Source organism: Leuciscus leuciscus (genome assembly GCF_965113295.1).
Source record: "Leuciscus leuciscus genome assembly, chromosome: 3".
In the NCBI taxonomy this organism is placed as follows: Eukaryota; Metazoa; Chordata; class Actinopteri; order Cypriniformes; family Leuciscidae; genus Leuciscus; species Leuciscus leuciscus.
In genome coordinates this window covers 35,782,485-35,797,564 of record NC_138727.1, presented here as the reverse complement: position 1 = coordinate 35,797,564, position 15,080 = coordinate 35,782,485, and the positions used below count along the sequence as shown (strand labels likewise).

The 15,080-nt window shown below is 39.1% G+C and overlaps 1 protein-coding gene across 5 annotated transcripts in view; it reads right to left on the bottom strand.

Annotated features, from left to right (window-relative positions):
- Positions 1 to 15,080, bottom strand: part of sorcs1 (sortilin-related VPS10 domain containing receptor 1) — a 216,814-nt gene that overhangs the window by 11,733 nt on the left and 190,001 nt on the right. For 4 of the 5 annotated variants that reach the window (XR_014204231.1, XM_082163349.1, XM_082163351.1 and 1 more), the window contains 7 exons: positions 13,599 to 13,712; positions 11,856 to 12,027; positions 8,139 to 8,325; positions 4,372 to 4,508; positions 4,092 to 4,215; positions 3,527 to 3,639; positions 1,341 to 1,475 (listed from right to left, as the gene is read on the bottom strand). Coding sequence is in view for 4 of the 5 variants with exons in the window: in XM_082163349.1 (XP_082019475.1) it covers positions 1,341 to 1,475; positions 3,527 to 3,639; positions 4,092 to 4,215; positions 4,372 to 4,508; positions 8,139 to 8,325; positions 11,856 to 12,027; positions 13,599 to 13,712 (982 nt within the window). In the remaining variant the exon portion in view is untranslated. The remainder of the gene's footprint in view (positions 1 to 1,340; positions 1,476 to 3,526; positions 3,640 to 4,091; positions 4,216 to 4,371; positions 4,509 to 8,138; positions 8,326 to 11,855; positions 12,028 to 13,598; positions 13,713 to 15,080) is intronic. The other variant, XM_082163350.1, reaches the window with a different exon arrangement.

Here is a 15,080-nt window from a genome sequence, read left to right as displayed (position 1 = left end):
AGGTGAGTCCTCAGAGTCACCATAGGCAGTAACTAACTCGCAGTGAGGGCAGTCGCCGTCAGCGAGTGCGAGAGCTGCGTGATCAGGAAAAGGGGCGTCTTGAAAAAGACGCCCAGCTCTTTTAGTGCAATGGGAGTGTGTGTCGCGGCGGCGAGCACACACACATACATAAACACAGTAGCAGAGAAAGGATATAATGCCGGAAAGCGCAGCAGGAAGGCAAGGAAGGCGGCGCGGCCAGCGACTTCATTGACTCGTCCCGCTGAAGGTGCTCTCTTTCAGACGGCGCGGCTTCTTATCCAGCTCCAGCGATGCGTGTGCTTCGCTTGAAGGATGAAAAATCAGATAATAGCTGCCTGCGAGCGATATTTATAGGCCTAGACCACGCCCATTTCGGCGGGACGTGACGCAGCGGGCGCGAAGTGCCCTGATTGGGTCTGACGTCACGCCAGGCCTCGCTCGATAGGCTGCTGCAGTTGCCGCAGAGCAGCCAATAGGCGCGCGAGCTGTCTCGCCTATGTCTGCCTTGCTGCTGCAACGCGTTTTGCATTATTACAAAATTAAGGATAATTTTTGGCTTCAATATCTCGCGGAAAAGGATTTTCCCCTAGCGTAAGATATCTTACGCAGTACGAGAGACCTCTCGTAAGAGAACCAGCTTTTAATGTTGTTTATATGTCTATGTGGTGTTTTTAATGTGCTTTAAGACAAACCACATGCAAATTTGTTACAGACTACCTTGTAACCAATCACGTCAACGATTGGATCTCTGAGCTGGTGTGAGTGAGTGGAGGCGGAGCTAATTTGCATATTAACAGAACCGCGTATACTAATTGAGGCAAGGGTGTAGAGTTACATTCAAGCTATTTTAAGGCATGAACTTTTTCTTTTTTCAACGACATTTTTTTTTTTTTATCAGTTAGTTTGGTGATCAAAGATGAGTTTTAAGGGATACAATTATTGGCCACATGGGGACTTTAAAAGATAGGCTACTTTCTGAAGTAGCAAATTAAAGTGTATTTATATACCAATTATTTAATTTCAGAAGAAAACTGAATAAGAAAAATCTGGTGTAAGTGTGAAACAGGGTTTAATCAAGTGTTAAACATGCCAACATTGACATCTGCTGGAGACCATAAGAAACTCTTGTCAAGATTCCCATTTTATCCACTATCCTTAAAAATGTATAAAAAAAAAATAAAAAAAAGGACTGATGATAATATGTCTGATCAAGAGACACACGCAAAGCAAAACATTCGTTAGCTGAGTGTTTCATGATAGAGATGGGCATACAAGTGTGAAGATCATGCATAGTGTCAGGTAAGGCTTAAGTCCAGTACCTGGTCTAAATGAGAAGCTGTTTTGTCTGGCTTGCCCTCTGTCAGCTGTTTGTCTGGCAACAGGAAGAACTCGGCCGCTGTGGGAAGTCCAGGCAACACAGTGACCAACAGCTGTTCAGGATTCACTCCTGTCGCCTGAACACCGAGAAACAGAGGATTAGAGAAACACAAGAATCAACTGAGGTAAAAAAGACAAGGCCTTTAACTCTTATTATGCGATTGACTTTACAGTTTTAATGTTTGGGGTCCCAGTCCAGAAACCTCAATGATGTATAGTATAATATACTTTTCTATGATCTTTCTATTCAAGCAATAACCCTCAAAAAGTGTTTTCAATAGTCACAATAATAATAAATGTTTCTTGAGGAGCAAATCAGCATATTAGAATGAATTTCTGAAGGATCATGTGACACTGAAGACTGGAGTAATGATGCTGAAAATACAGGTACATGACATGAATAAATTACATTTTACAATATATTCAAATGGAAACCAGTTATTTTAAATTGTAATAATATTGCACAATATTACAGTTTTTTGACAGTATTTCTAATCAAATCCATAACAACATAAAATAATTTTTACTTAATAATGTTATTATTAAGGTCAATTACAGCTTCAATAAATGTAAAGGTTTAGTTCAAAAATGTTAATTTCAGCATAATTTACTCCCTCATGTCTTCTATATGGGTTGAGCTGATTTGACAGTGATGTCACACATAATTTGTTCTCATTCTTGCAACAAATCAGTTCTTCAGTATTTCTCCTTTTTATCACACACACACACACGCACACACACACGCACGCACACACGCACGCACATGCACACGCACAACAACTTGTAGTTAGTCGGGTTTGGACCAAAATGAGGGTACATGAATATTTTGACAGAATATAAATATAAAATCCTCCCTGGTTCATATTGCAAGGTCACAACGTCCACCGCGTTCCTGTCCATATGCCCAGTGCAAAACTCATTACACACATTACCAATAAACAATTGGAGCAGAACACGCATATGGCTCACATGAGAACCGTTAATCTCAAGTGTCACATTCCATAAACATTCATAAAGAAAGTCCCAATGTTCACTTATAACGGCCTCTTGAAAATGCCACGGGGTAAGTGAGGGAGAACACTGATGATCATTTGGTCTGTCATGCCATATGTTTGAATATGTGTGTTTTTCCTGTCACAGTGATGTTTCTCCATCAGTGAAGGTGAATCTAGAAGCTGATGTTTCACAACCAAAGTGTGAAGCATGAAAACCCAGCAAAGATCCTGACTACACTTATATTTTTGCACTTTTTATATCTGGAATTTATATTTTGAGACTCAAATAGTACTTTAAATTGGGATTCTCTAACGGTGTGAACAAAGTACACAGGGCAAGTACTTGAGTAAACATACAGATAAATATTACTCGTTGAATCAGTGAGTTGTTGACTCAAAAACTGTTGCGTCTCAGAGGGGGTGGCGATTTCTTCCTTTTGAAATAACGAGGAACGATATGTTTTTATGGAATGTAGTGGTAAAAAGTATGATATTATGCTTTGTAATGTAGTGAAGTAAAACTCAAAGTTTCCCAATATAAAAATACTCAGATACTTAAAAAATGTACTTAAGTACAGTAAAAACTACTTTGTTACTATTCATCACTTGTTTTTGGTTGTAATGTCATGACTAATGCAATGTTTATGAAACAGAACTCTGTGTGAAGACCTTATGCTCACATTTGATGCCCAAAACATCTTAAAAAAACACCTCCTGAAATGTCTCATAAGAGGATGCCACTATACGTTTCAGATTATGAATATTCTCACATACACTCATGTGAACTGCATGCAAAAATTACTGAAAGACATTAGGTGAGACACAGTTCAAGTGAAAAGAGAAAGATTGTTTTCTTTTCTATCCAAATGTTTACCTGAGCATTAATATTAATAAATAGGCTTTCCTCTGAGGAAAATTAATAAACAGATACATATCAATATCTGTTCAAATATACTGATGACTTCGAAAGCAAACAGACATGGCCAACATTGAGTTTATAGAGTTGTTAATTTCAGTACAAGTAATTTCAGGGTTGTTTGCTTATGCTGTATTATATTAAATACACAATGAAGTATTATAGATCGAACTCTTTAATGGCAGATTATTTTTTGTGGTAAATGGTTTGAACTCACCTGCACCATAGAGGTTTTAATGACTCGACTCACATCAAGTCTCCATTCGGACACATCAGGGTTGTGATCATCCAGATTGGATGAAAAGGCAAGAAGATGAGATCTGAAGTATTCTGTTATTGGAATATAACAAAAAGTCTTATATTCTTATAATTAAAAGGTGTTTTTTAAAATTACAAATCATTTTGGAGAGGCTTGTGTTGCAGCATTTGTTTTCAACACGTGAATTTACTGTATGAAATAGTGCTTGAAATGGGTTGTGAATGCATTTCATTTCGACTTCACTTTTCCATGACGCATTTCTGAGGCAATTCATGTCCAATGAGAAAAATGTGGCGTGTGGCTGAATATATATATTTTTTATGCATCAAGAATTAATTGCAAAATGTGTTTAGTGTTCTCTACATCATGGGCATGGTTGAAAATGAATAGACCTTGGTGATGATGAATTTCTGAAATAATTTTGATTTTATTGTGGAGGTGCTGTTATATACATCTAATATTTATATTTTATTTTCAGTTAGCAAAAAAAACTAACTGTTGGACTCTTTTTAGTTGAACTCACCATGGACAGCGACGGTTTTCCTGTCTTGTAGGATGTTATTCCCGGCGGAAACCTGCACAGTGACAACACTGATTCCCTCTCGAGAGAACGTGAACGCCACACTCCCCTCCAGCGTGATCACGGGCTGTGAATACAGCGTGAAAGAGACTCTCAAGAGGATGCCCTGTCAGCGTATCGCATTGAAGATGCCAACTTTATTTACATGGCAGCCGGTGAGATAAAAACACACACAGACTGAGTCATGCACAGGTGTCCAGTGAGTGACACATGGAGAATTTACCTCTGAATTATTTCCAAACCACCAGATATAAGTGACTGTTCCCACTTGGCTTGGCCAGAGAACCACCGTCAGATTGACTTCTTTATTTTTCACAGAGACAAAAGGGGCGGAGAGATGAACAGATTCCAGCTGACCTGCTCCAAGAGAGAAATAAAAATAAAAGTGAGGTCGGTTAAGCCAGTGAAACAGTGTTCGCTAGTTCTCAAATCTTGTTCACTTCATCATATTCAAACCTGCTGTGTTAAAGACAGATGAGAGAACCCGTTTGTTTTGTTTTAGTGACAAGACTCAGTAACACTTTAACTAACAATAGACTACCACTTCGACTGTCAACTAGCAGTCATTAGACTATTAGTAGACTATCTGCTTAATATTTGCTAATACTCTCCAAAAAAAAATATTTTTAAATATATAATAAAAAAAATCTTTTAACCATCTTCCTGCCATTGACGGAATTTTCCGCCATTTGTGAGAAAATGCTTCCCCGCCATTGATGGAAATTTCCGGCTTTCCGTGTTTTTACTATTATATGGTAGGGGGCGCTATGACGCATCTTCTGAAAGAGTACTGAATCTCCTGATCAAAACTCCTGAGATGCAGAAACAAGAGATATCATATGTAAGCATTATGCATATGTAAAATAACGCGATCATCAACATTAAACAGTATATAAATCCAAACTTCCTGTTATTGAATGAAATGTCGATCCAGGACAAGGTCTAGGACTGTGCAACCTTAGTGGCTGTTGATGGACTCGATCTACTCCATCTATGTTTTGGTCATCGTTCTGAATGAAATGGATGTACAGTAGCCTTTGACAGAAACGCCATTTTCTCATATTTTTGCTCAAAATATTGCTTTCTTTATGAAACTTACCAACATTCAGGTGGATGAAGCTAGGATAAAACTTTTTTGTTGTTGTTTGAAAGCAGAGGGTCTGTTTTTTTTTTCTTTTTGATATATTGCATATTCAGATATTCATACAACAAAATATTCTGGGGGCCATGACATTTTTGAGAAAATGATCAAATACGCTGGCGGTGACTGCTTTAAAATAAATTAAAAAATGCTGGCAGGGAAAAGTTAAATTAAAATATTATTTCACAATATTACTGTTTTACTATATTTATGATCAAGTAAATGCAGTCTTGGTGAGCATAAGAGACTCACTTTCCAACCCCAGACTTTTGAGCGGTAGGCTAGTGCATATATTCTCATATAATTATATGTGGCCAAGTTATGGTAAAATGCGGTTCTTGTTTCAAAAACACTGAGTTATATTGAATGAGATGAATAAAAAAAGGCAAAAGACTACAAAGTTACAACACAAACTAAACATCCTCTTAATGATTCCTCCATATATTCATTCATTCACAAATACTTCTCTTGGGGACACAGAGCCATCTGTGTGTGAATTTCAGCTCATGCACCAAGGGCCCTATTTGCATTGCCTGGCACGACAGGATTGACAGATTGGAAGCGTTTCGTCTCCCTGATCAATATGTCAGTGTGGAGGCATCTGTCTGCCTGAATGTAGCGGGGGGTGGCAAGTTCACTGAGTAGGTGGACATGAGAAAAAGGCTGGAAATTTCAATGAAATTGCTCAGATAATTGCTGATATGTGATGAGCTTCCTATAGCACAAACACAGACTGAAACCACACACACACACGAAAGATACAAGAACTCAGGCCATCTGTTCTTAGAATGTGCTAAAATAACATCTTCCAACATTAGTACAAGACTTTGTTACATAATAGGATAGAGTAGTCTGTTCAATTATTGGCATGAAGTCTAATTCATATTCTGGCCAAGAACCACCCACGTCGACAGGAAGAGGCCATTTGACCAACATGTGAAATGACCAACCACACTTTTTCTTCCTCTTCAAAACATTAAGGGGCAACTACATCCAAAATGAAGCGTTTTGATGACTTTTCAAACCTTTTAGAGGAATAAATGCAGTTCAATAATGGTCTTAACTATATATTATAGAGGCAAAATATAGCTGTACACTCACTTGCATTTTATATGCACTATTTGTTAAACAAACCATATTAAACAAGTTAAAATGTGGTAACAATTAATTAATTCGGTAACACTTTATTTGGATAGTCCACTTTAGACATTCTAATAATAACTGCAAGTAACTTTTCAACTACATGTCAAGTAGCAGTCATTAGAGTATTAGTAGACTGTCTGCTTAATATCTGTAAACACTTTATTCTACTTCTACTTACTATAACTACAAAGTAACTTTGCAAGTATGTTAACATTCTACAAACCCTAGCCCTGCCAGTTTACTAATATTCCAATGAGAATAAGTTGACATGTAGTTGCACATTAATGAGAGTTTACTGATATGTAGTTGGAAAAATTACTAGTTAGAAGACTATAGAAATAAACTGTAACCATTCATTCATTTATTTTAATAAAATACTACCCATAATGTGTACTAAGCATTGTCATATGAAGGAGCTTTAATTACAACACAACAGTAAATTGTAAGCTGTATGTGTTTGATTCACTTAAAAACAATAATATATAAGAGTCATTTGTTTGGAAATCAGACCACATGGTCTGTGCTGTATGGTTTTAATTTATTGAGAAAGAAAAAAAAAACAGACTTATTAGAGATTAATTTGTGAATCAGACTATCGAGGTTGTGTTGTATCATTCACTAAACAGAATCGACTCAGAGTTAATTGTTAGGGAATCAGACTAAACTAGGCACACTGTCACTGCATCCAGAATCGAATACTTCCCTACTATATAGCCTATGCGAAAAACCAGCAGAGAAAAATGTCTGAAAACAAAATAATAGAAATAAAAATAAAAAGTAGGCGAAAAGTCCCCGGATTACATACTACTTGCACTGAGATTCTGAAGTGCGTGTTCGATGGACACTTTTCTAAGGCTAAAGGAGGCTAAAGGAGAGGATTTATGAATGACAGTGAAGTAACACAACTGACGCTGGTAGGTCACGTGATAGTAGCAACATGGTGAATGTAGTACGTCCGAATTTCATTCATACAACCCATATTCATACTATATAGAACATAATTTTTTTTATGGTTGCAAAGTAAGTTCAAATTCAAATGTAGTACCTACTCAGACAGTATGCAATTTGGGATGCACAGTGTATGTTTTATGTCATAGAGAATCACGAGACTTCAAATCAAATATTCCAAATAGTTGCAATAAAACCCCAAAACGTCTTTGATTGAAACTCTAGAATATCTTTTTAAGAATATATGCCACAAACCTCACAAACACAGCCAAATCTTCCTCAGAAGTGCTCATTGTAGTCTATACTAATATATTGTAAATAGTTTTCTCTGCAGTATAAAATTGGTACATTGTGTAAAAGTAAATCTGTCATACTGAAAAGAATGAAGTCTTTAGTTTTAGAATTTAATTCTACAGTTAATTATAAAGTTACACTAAGTAAATTTCATCAGGCCTGTATGACACTTTGCATCCTCAAGACCTTCATCGTACACCAAAGTGTCTCTCGGCAATAACTAAGAGGGATGATTTTAATCTGGTGGTCCAGTTAGAGACTATGAGCTTGAAATCTAGATCGCTTAATGTGGAGTGCAATATGACCAAGGCCAAATGAGATCTTTCTGGTCAATAAAACATAAATGAGTTCAGAGTGCTCAGACCCAGTAGGTCTTTAAAATACATTAAGGATATAAAAGTGGAATACGATATGGCTGTCTGTATTATGCATATTGTTACTCGCCCTCCCACGTCTTGGCTTACATGTAATGTGTAGGAAGAGGAGCACAGTTTCAGAGCCCAGACTGTTCTCCGCCGTGGCTGACACTCGGTAGATTCCCACATTCTTGTAGATGTGTTTAATGCCATCTTCAATAGAGCTCACATTGGAGTAGGTGAAGGCGTTTCCATCACCGAAATCCACCGTGATGCTGGTTTTCGATCCATCACCCTGAGGAAAAAGGTAATAACATGAAACATCATTGAGTCTGACAAAAAAATAAAATAAAAATAATAAAAACAGCCGGCCTGGTTTTGCTGGCGAATCTCAAAAATGTTCTTTAATTAGAGTTCTTTCCGAGTTTTTTTTTTTTTTTTTTTTTTCTAGGCAGGAACCAAAACCTGTTCCTGACTACGACATTGCCAAAGCTCTGAGTATGATTAATTCAGCTGTCAGTTCCCTTTCAGTCGTCGACTGATTGGGATCAGGCTTAGGGAGCCTGTCATCTTCGGGTATTGATAAAATGAGCCAATGCACACATTTGGCGTGCAAGCTTTGCATCCACGCTCCGCCCCGCAGCGCGGGTATAAATACGGAAGTGGATGCACGCACCACTTGTCTTTTGCTTTGGAGCCGATCGGTCTTCATGACGGTGTCTCTGAAGAGTGTTGATTCATTCAATAAGCGAGTGTGTCGGTGCTTCTTCTGGAAGTCTCTCCTGGAGCTGGTGGTTCTACAGTGCGAGTGCAGCGGTGGTCGCGAGCCTTCTGAGCTCTCAACTGCTGTTTTAACAGCATTCCTTTTTGCGTTTGTTTGTCTGATGGCCGATTGAGGGCGAAGAAAGTATTTGCGCACATCACGATGCAGTGGATGGAAATCCGTGGGAAAGCACGACTTGATCGTCAGGTTCCTGAGGGGAGCGAGGAGACTGAATCCACCTCGCACACCCTCTATACCCTCTTGGGACTTATCTCTGGTACTACCACACTGCAGAGACCTCCCTTTGAGCCATGCAGGCAGCTGAGTTAAAAGTCCTGTCTTTAAAATCAGTTCTCCTGCTTGCTTGGCCTCTATCAAGAGGGTAGGGCATTTTCGATCGACGAATCGTGCCTGGAATTTGGGCTAGTTAACTATCACGTTATCCTGAGACCCTGGCCTGGATATGTGCCGAAAGTTCCTACGTCTCCCCTTAAAAGGGACCAGGTGGTGAACCTGCAAGCGCTGCCCTGGAGGAGGCAGACCCAGTCCTGGCTTTTCTCTTTCCCGTCCGTTCCTGCGGAGCCCATGTCTTTCCCTTGGCAGAGCCCCTTCTGCCGTCACTGACCGGTGCCCCCTGTTATAGGCTGGAGCCACCTCAGTGACATCCCATATGTTGTACTGCCCGGTAACGCCTAGTCCATATGTGTATCCTCCACATGTATACCTCCCTACGGGCAGGATTTGACTTCCGCAGCGTATTCCTTTCCAACGAAAAGGCACGCTTTCCCAGTGTTAACAAGTCTGACTGAGTGGGTCTTGTGGAACAGCAGTGACTTCCCTGGCAAAGCCCTGGGAGCTGGAAGGTGGCAACACTAGTGGCGTTTTAATACGGATCCCAATCAGTCGACACGTCGACTACGTCGAACGTGAGCAACTGAAAGGGAATGTCTTGGTTACGTATGTAACCCTCGTTCCCTGAAGGAGGGAACGGAGATGTAGTCCCGTCGCTACTATTGCTGGACAACCACTAACTCCGGGCTCTGCTCGGTGGCTCAGCGAAAAACAAATGCTGCTTGCATCCCCTTCCGTATTTATACCCGCGGGGCAGAGCGTGGATGCAAAGCTTGCACACCAATGTGTGCATTCGCTAGTTTTTTCAATACTCGAAGATGACAGGCTCCCTAAGCGTGATCCCAATCAGTCGTCACGTCGACTACGTCTCCGTACCCTACTTCAGGGAACGAGGGTTACATACGTAACCGAGACCTTCATCTGCTTTGGATGGCGTCTTCGCTGCCCAGAGCAGAGATCTACCATGGGAAAACATTGCTCTTGTGCAGGCAAAACGCTCTCAAAGAAGTTCTCAAATCTCAAACATAAAACATGCCTACTTTATGGAGGATGAGGGTTATCTCTGTTCTTTGGCGGTTATCAGTAGATTCAATATAACTTCACAAGTCAGTTTAAATTATTTAATTGGAGTAAACACACAACCGTTCAAAAGTTTGGGGTCAGTAAGATTGAAAAAAGGGGGCATTTAACTCTTTCCCCGCCATTGACGGAAATTTCCATAATTTGTGAGAAAACGCTTCCCCGCCATTGACGGAATTTTCTGTTTTTACTGTTATACAGTAGGGGGCGCTATTACACATCTTCTGAAAGAGTACTGAATCTCCCGATCAAAACACAGGTGAAGAAGCAACAGAAACAAGCGATAGCATATGTAATCATATGCATATGTAAAATAACGCAATCACCAATATTCAAAAGCATATAAATCAAAACTGAAAAATGTTACTGAATGAAATGTCGATCCAGGATGAGGTCTAGGATTGTCTAGGTCTAGCTTTGGGGCTGTTGATGGACTCGACCTTCTCCATTTGTGTTTTGATCATCGTTCTAAATTCGATCCAGATGTAGTCTTTGACAAAAACGTGATTTTCTCAGCTTTTTGCTCAAAATGTAATTTTTTTTATGAAATTTACCCACATTTAAAGGGATAGTTCACTTTGAAATTAAATTTTGGTATGTTTTAGCTTACCTCAAGGGCATCCAAGATGTAGGTGTCTTTTTTTCCGCAAGAAGTCGCCTTGGCTACGGCAGTTCATTGGAACGAAACCGTAGCCAAGGCGACATCTAGTGTATATATCTATACCCGCCCGCACTCTCAGATCACTTGGACGTGGCTGTGTACAAGAGGTAAAAACGATATAAATACTGTTCGTTTTCTCATACAAACCGCTCGTTTCGTGTCTTAGGCCATCAATGTGTACTTACGATGGGGAATTGTTTAATTTGGACGACGGGGAATTGTTTTAATTTGGACTCAGTGCTTGTGTTTTGAGACCATGACCATAGACCTGCATTATATGACTGACAGACAAGAACGGTTTGACCTAAAAATATCAAAATTGAAACTACTGCGGAAAAAAAGACACCTACATCTTGGATGCCTTTGAGGTAAGCTAAAACATCCCAAAATGTAATTTCAAAGTGAACTATCCCTTTAAGTGTTGATAAAAAAGAATACATGAAACTAGAATAAATATTTTTTTGTGAAAACGGTCAGGTCATGCGCATGTATATTACGTGTTCAGTCTATATGCGCATATTTTTTTCTGGCCAGGAATTAATAATACAGCTTTTTAAATCATTTTCGCAGATCCGTGTGAATGGGTTGTTTTGACAACGTTGTCATCTGTATGCGAAAAATGCGAAGGAAAATTTTTTCTGTTTCAAGTACATCGTCGTGTAAATGTACCCTAAACAGGACAGTGACAGTTTTAAACATGTTTCAAAATATTTCTTGAGCAGCAAATCAGCATATTAGAATGATTTCTGAAGGATCATGTTACACTGAAGACTAGAGTAATGCTGAAAATTCAGCTTTGCATCCCAAAATATATTAAAATAGAAAACAGTATTTCAAGGCAGAGGAAATAACAGTACCTGTGTTTTCTTTGCGCTAATAGGAGTTAGATGCTATTTGAAATATTTCATCAAAAGAAATATATGATTTTGTCAGTGAAAAACACTGCAGGGAACACTGTATCTGTCTGTACCTCCTCCAGGAACACAAGTAAGGTGACGTTGCTGGCCAAAGTAGCTGTTAGCTTCCCTTCACTGGTCACTAAGTGGAGGCCGCGGGGAGCCTGGCTAGGGCACAGCTGCCTACGAGCCGTGTACTGCTCCATCACCCCACCGGTGCAGTTGTTAGACACGACCTTTCTGTACCTGCACACACACATACGCATAAAACGCATTCCCAAACCTATTCTCAAAACGATTAGCACTGAAATTAGTGTGCTTATCTGTGACAGTGAAAACACACAAAATGTCTAATGAGTCACACATCAAAATCATTTGAGAATACAGATGGTGAATAATTTTTTATTGAAAATCTCTCACACACACAAGCTTATATATATATATATATATATATATATATATATATATATATATATATATATATATATAAATTGTGTCATGTTTATTCTCTCTACTGGGTACAAACATACAAGATATCTACTGTAAATGTACAGAGATGCTCTTCATCAATAATAAACAATTCATGAGTTGTTAAAAAAGCTAGTAATACAGCTTAATATATTACATAAAAAATATTTATTGCAAAATACTGGAACAGTTTTTTTAATTAATTAAATTCACAATAAAAATCTAAACGGACAATTTTATTTTGTATGGAATATTGCAGTGTTTATAATAAATAATTGATTTGTGCGCATCATTATTTTATGTTAAAGCTGCAGTCGGCAAGTCTGGCAGATTGGGTCGATTAGCCAAAATTTTGAATGTTTACAACTCTCATGCCCCTCCCCACTACCAGCAAGCACCCTCCCATCGAGGTCGTGCTCGTCAGTGCGTCACTGTGCGTGTGTACCTGATTTTCTGTGAACGCGTCCGTCTCTTCAGCATCTATCAACACCATGGACTCGGAGGTAGGCTGCCCTGGCTAATCTATCCATAGATAGCAATAACCGAGGAATTGGAAGCTTGTTAGTAGATTTTCTCTCCGCCATCACGCTTCATGCAATCTCCAGGCGAACTTCAGGCGTGGCGTGTGCATGTGATATTAACGTGCGCGAGTGAGGGGGGATCTGTGGCGTGTGCACGACCTGTGATTGACAGTCAGATCTCACACCCCCCTGCGCTGATTGGACCCGATGATCCGGGAGCGGTGGATTTTTGCAAAACAGAAGTTAGAAGCTCGGGTTTTTTTCTAAAACCATCTTATTTATGTTGTTCTGTCGGATTATAGTGTCAATTTCACTGAATATGATCAAAAAAATGTTGCCGACAGCAGCTTTAAATTCACGTGCCCTTGTAATCTTCTCTTCTCTGATGACGTGTTTACTGGCGAGTGGGCGGGATCAACCTGTCACCCGCAAAAGATCGACCAATAGCAAACCACAACCATCCAATCAGTTCCTGAGGAATAGAATCATGTCCCGCCCTACATATTTTCTTGTTCAAGAAGTTGTTTTACTCAGATATACATAACAATAGTGAAGAAAAGGTTACTACAACGTCCGTTTAATGCCGAACATATCTTGACTATCCAATTACGTAAATATATATAACCCCTAATTGATCATTTTCTGCTCCTAGATACAATGTAAGTGACATCTGATTAGAAAAGCAGCACAAATTAATTCACATAAAAATAAATTAGACATATTCCTGGAACAACATTACCATCAACCAGTCATTATTGATCCAGGAACATGTTCAGCATGTGTAAATCACTTTAAATGGTAAGATGCATGCGTCTCCCAAGATCTCACCCAGTGCTGTTGAGGAACGTGTGTTCTGTGATACAGGTCCGAGACATGGAGGAGGGGGGGAACCAGAAAGCTGGAGTACATTTCCCATCAGTCTTTCTCTCGAAACCATAATCACTGTAACAAAAAACAAAAAACAAAAAAAACACTTGGTAAGAACACTGGGACCACAAAACCTATCAGTCCTCCATTTATTGTTTCTAGGATCATTGACTTCTAATTACTAATAGGTCATTTTAACCCACTTTTATTAAAAACAACTAGCAGAATTAGCACTGTAAGATCCCCTGAAGGAACTCGGGTTCAAGTGCTTTCATCACCAGGACTCAATTATGATATTTCATTGCAGGGCTTGAACCTACAACCTTTCAGTCACTAAACCCAGATCTCAAGATAAAATCCCACTGGTCTCTCATTCATCATTACTGGAGAAGGCCATCATAACATTTGTCTTTCATAACTCACAGACTAATAAAATAAAAATCCCTGCCTTTTTTTTTTTTTTTTTTAGATAGTATTTATAATGAGAAATAATATTGAATTTACCAGCTATGATTAATGATTCATTTACCAGCTATGATTAATTAGACTGAATACTTTTCACCATTATGTGGAATTAGTTATATTAGCTGTATTAGCACATGTTATATTAGTACCTACATTACAATGATTGGAATGGAATAAATAATAATGAATAAAGATGAGTTTGGAGAACCTATATTTTTCTCCTATAATGCCTGATGAGTTTGGAGAACACCTGACAGAATCTCTCCAGATCCTTCAGATTCCCAGATCCATGTTGGCGCTTCTTCTCTTCAGCTCAGCCCACTCATTTTCAATAGGGTTCAGGTCAGGGAATGGGATGGCCATTGCAGATGCTTGGTTTTGTGCTCAGTGACCCATTTTTGTTTTGATTTTGATGTTTGTTTTTGGATCACTGTCCTGTTGAAAGATCCAACCATGGCCCGTTATAAGATTTCTAGCAGAGGCTGTCAGGTTTAGATTTTTTATCCGTTGGTATTTGATCAAATCCATGATGCCATGTATCTGAACAAGATGTCCAGGACCTCTGGCAGAAAATTAGGCCCACAGCATTCTAATCTTCATTCAAATCTAAACCTGACAGCCTGTGATATAAATCTTATAACGGGCCATGGCTGGATCTTCAAACAGGACAGTGATCCAAAATCAAAACAAAAATGGGTCACTGAGCACAAAACCAAGCATCTGCAATGGCCATCCCAGTCCCTGACCTGAACCCTATAGAAAATGAGTGAGCTGAACTGAAGAGAAGCAGCGCCAACATGGATCTGGGAATCTGAAGGATCTGGAGAGATTCTGTATGGAGGAATGGTCTCTGATCTCTTGTCAGGTGTTCTCCAAACTCATCAGGCATTATAGGAGAAGACTCAGAGCTGTTATCTTGGAAAAAGGAGTTTACAAAAAGTATTTAATAAAAGGGGGAAAATAATTGTTCCCAATATG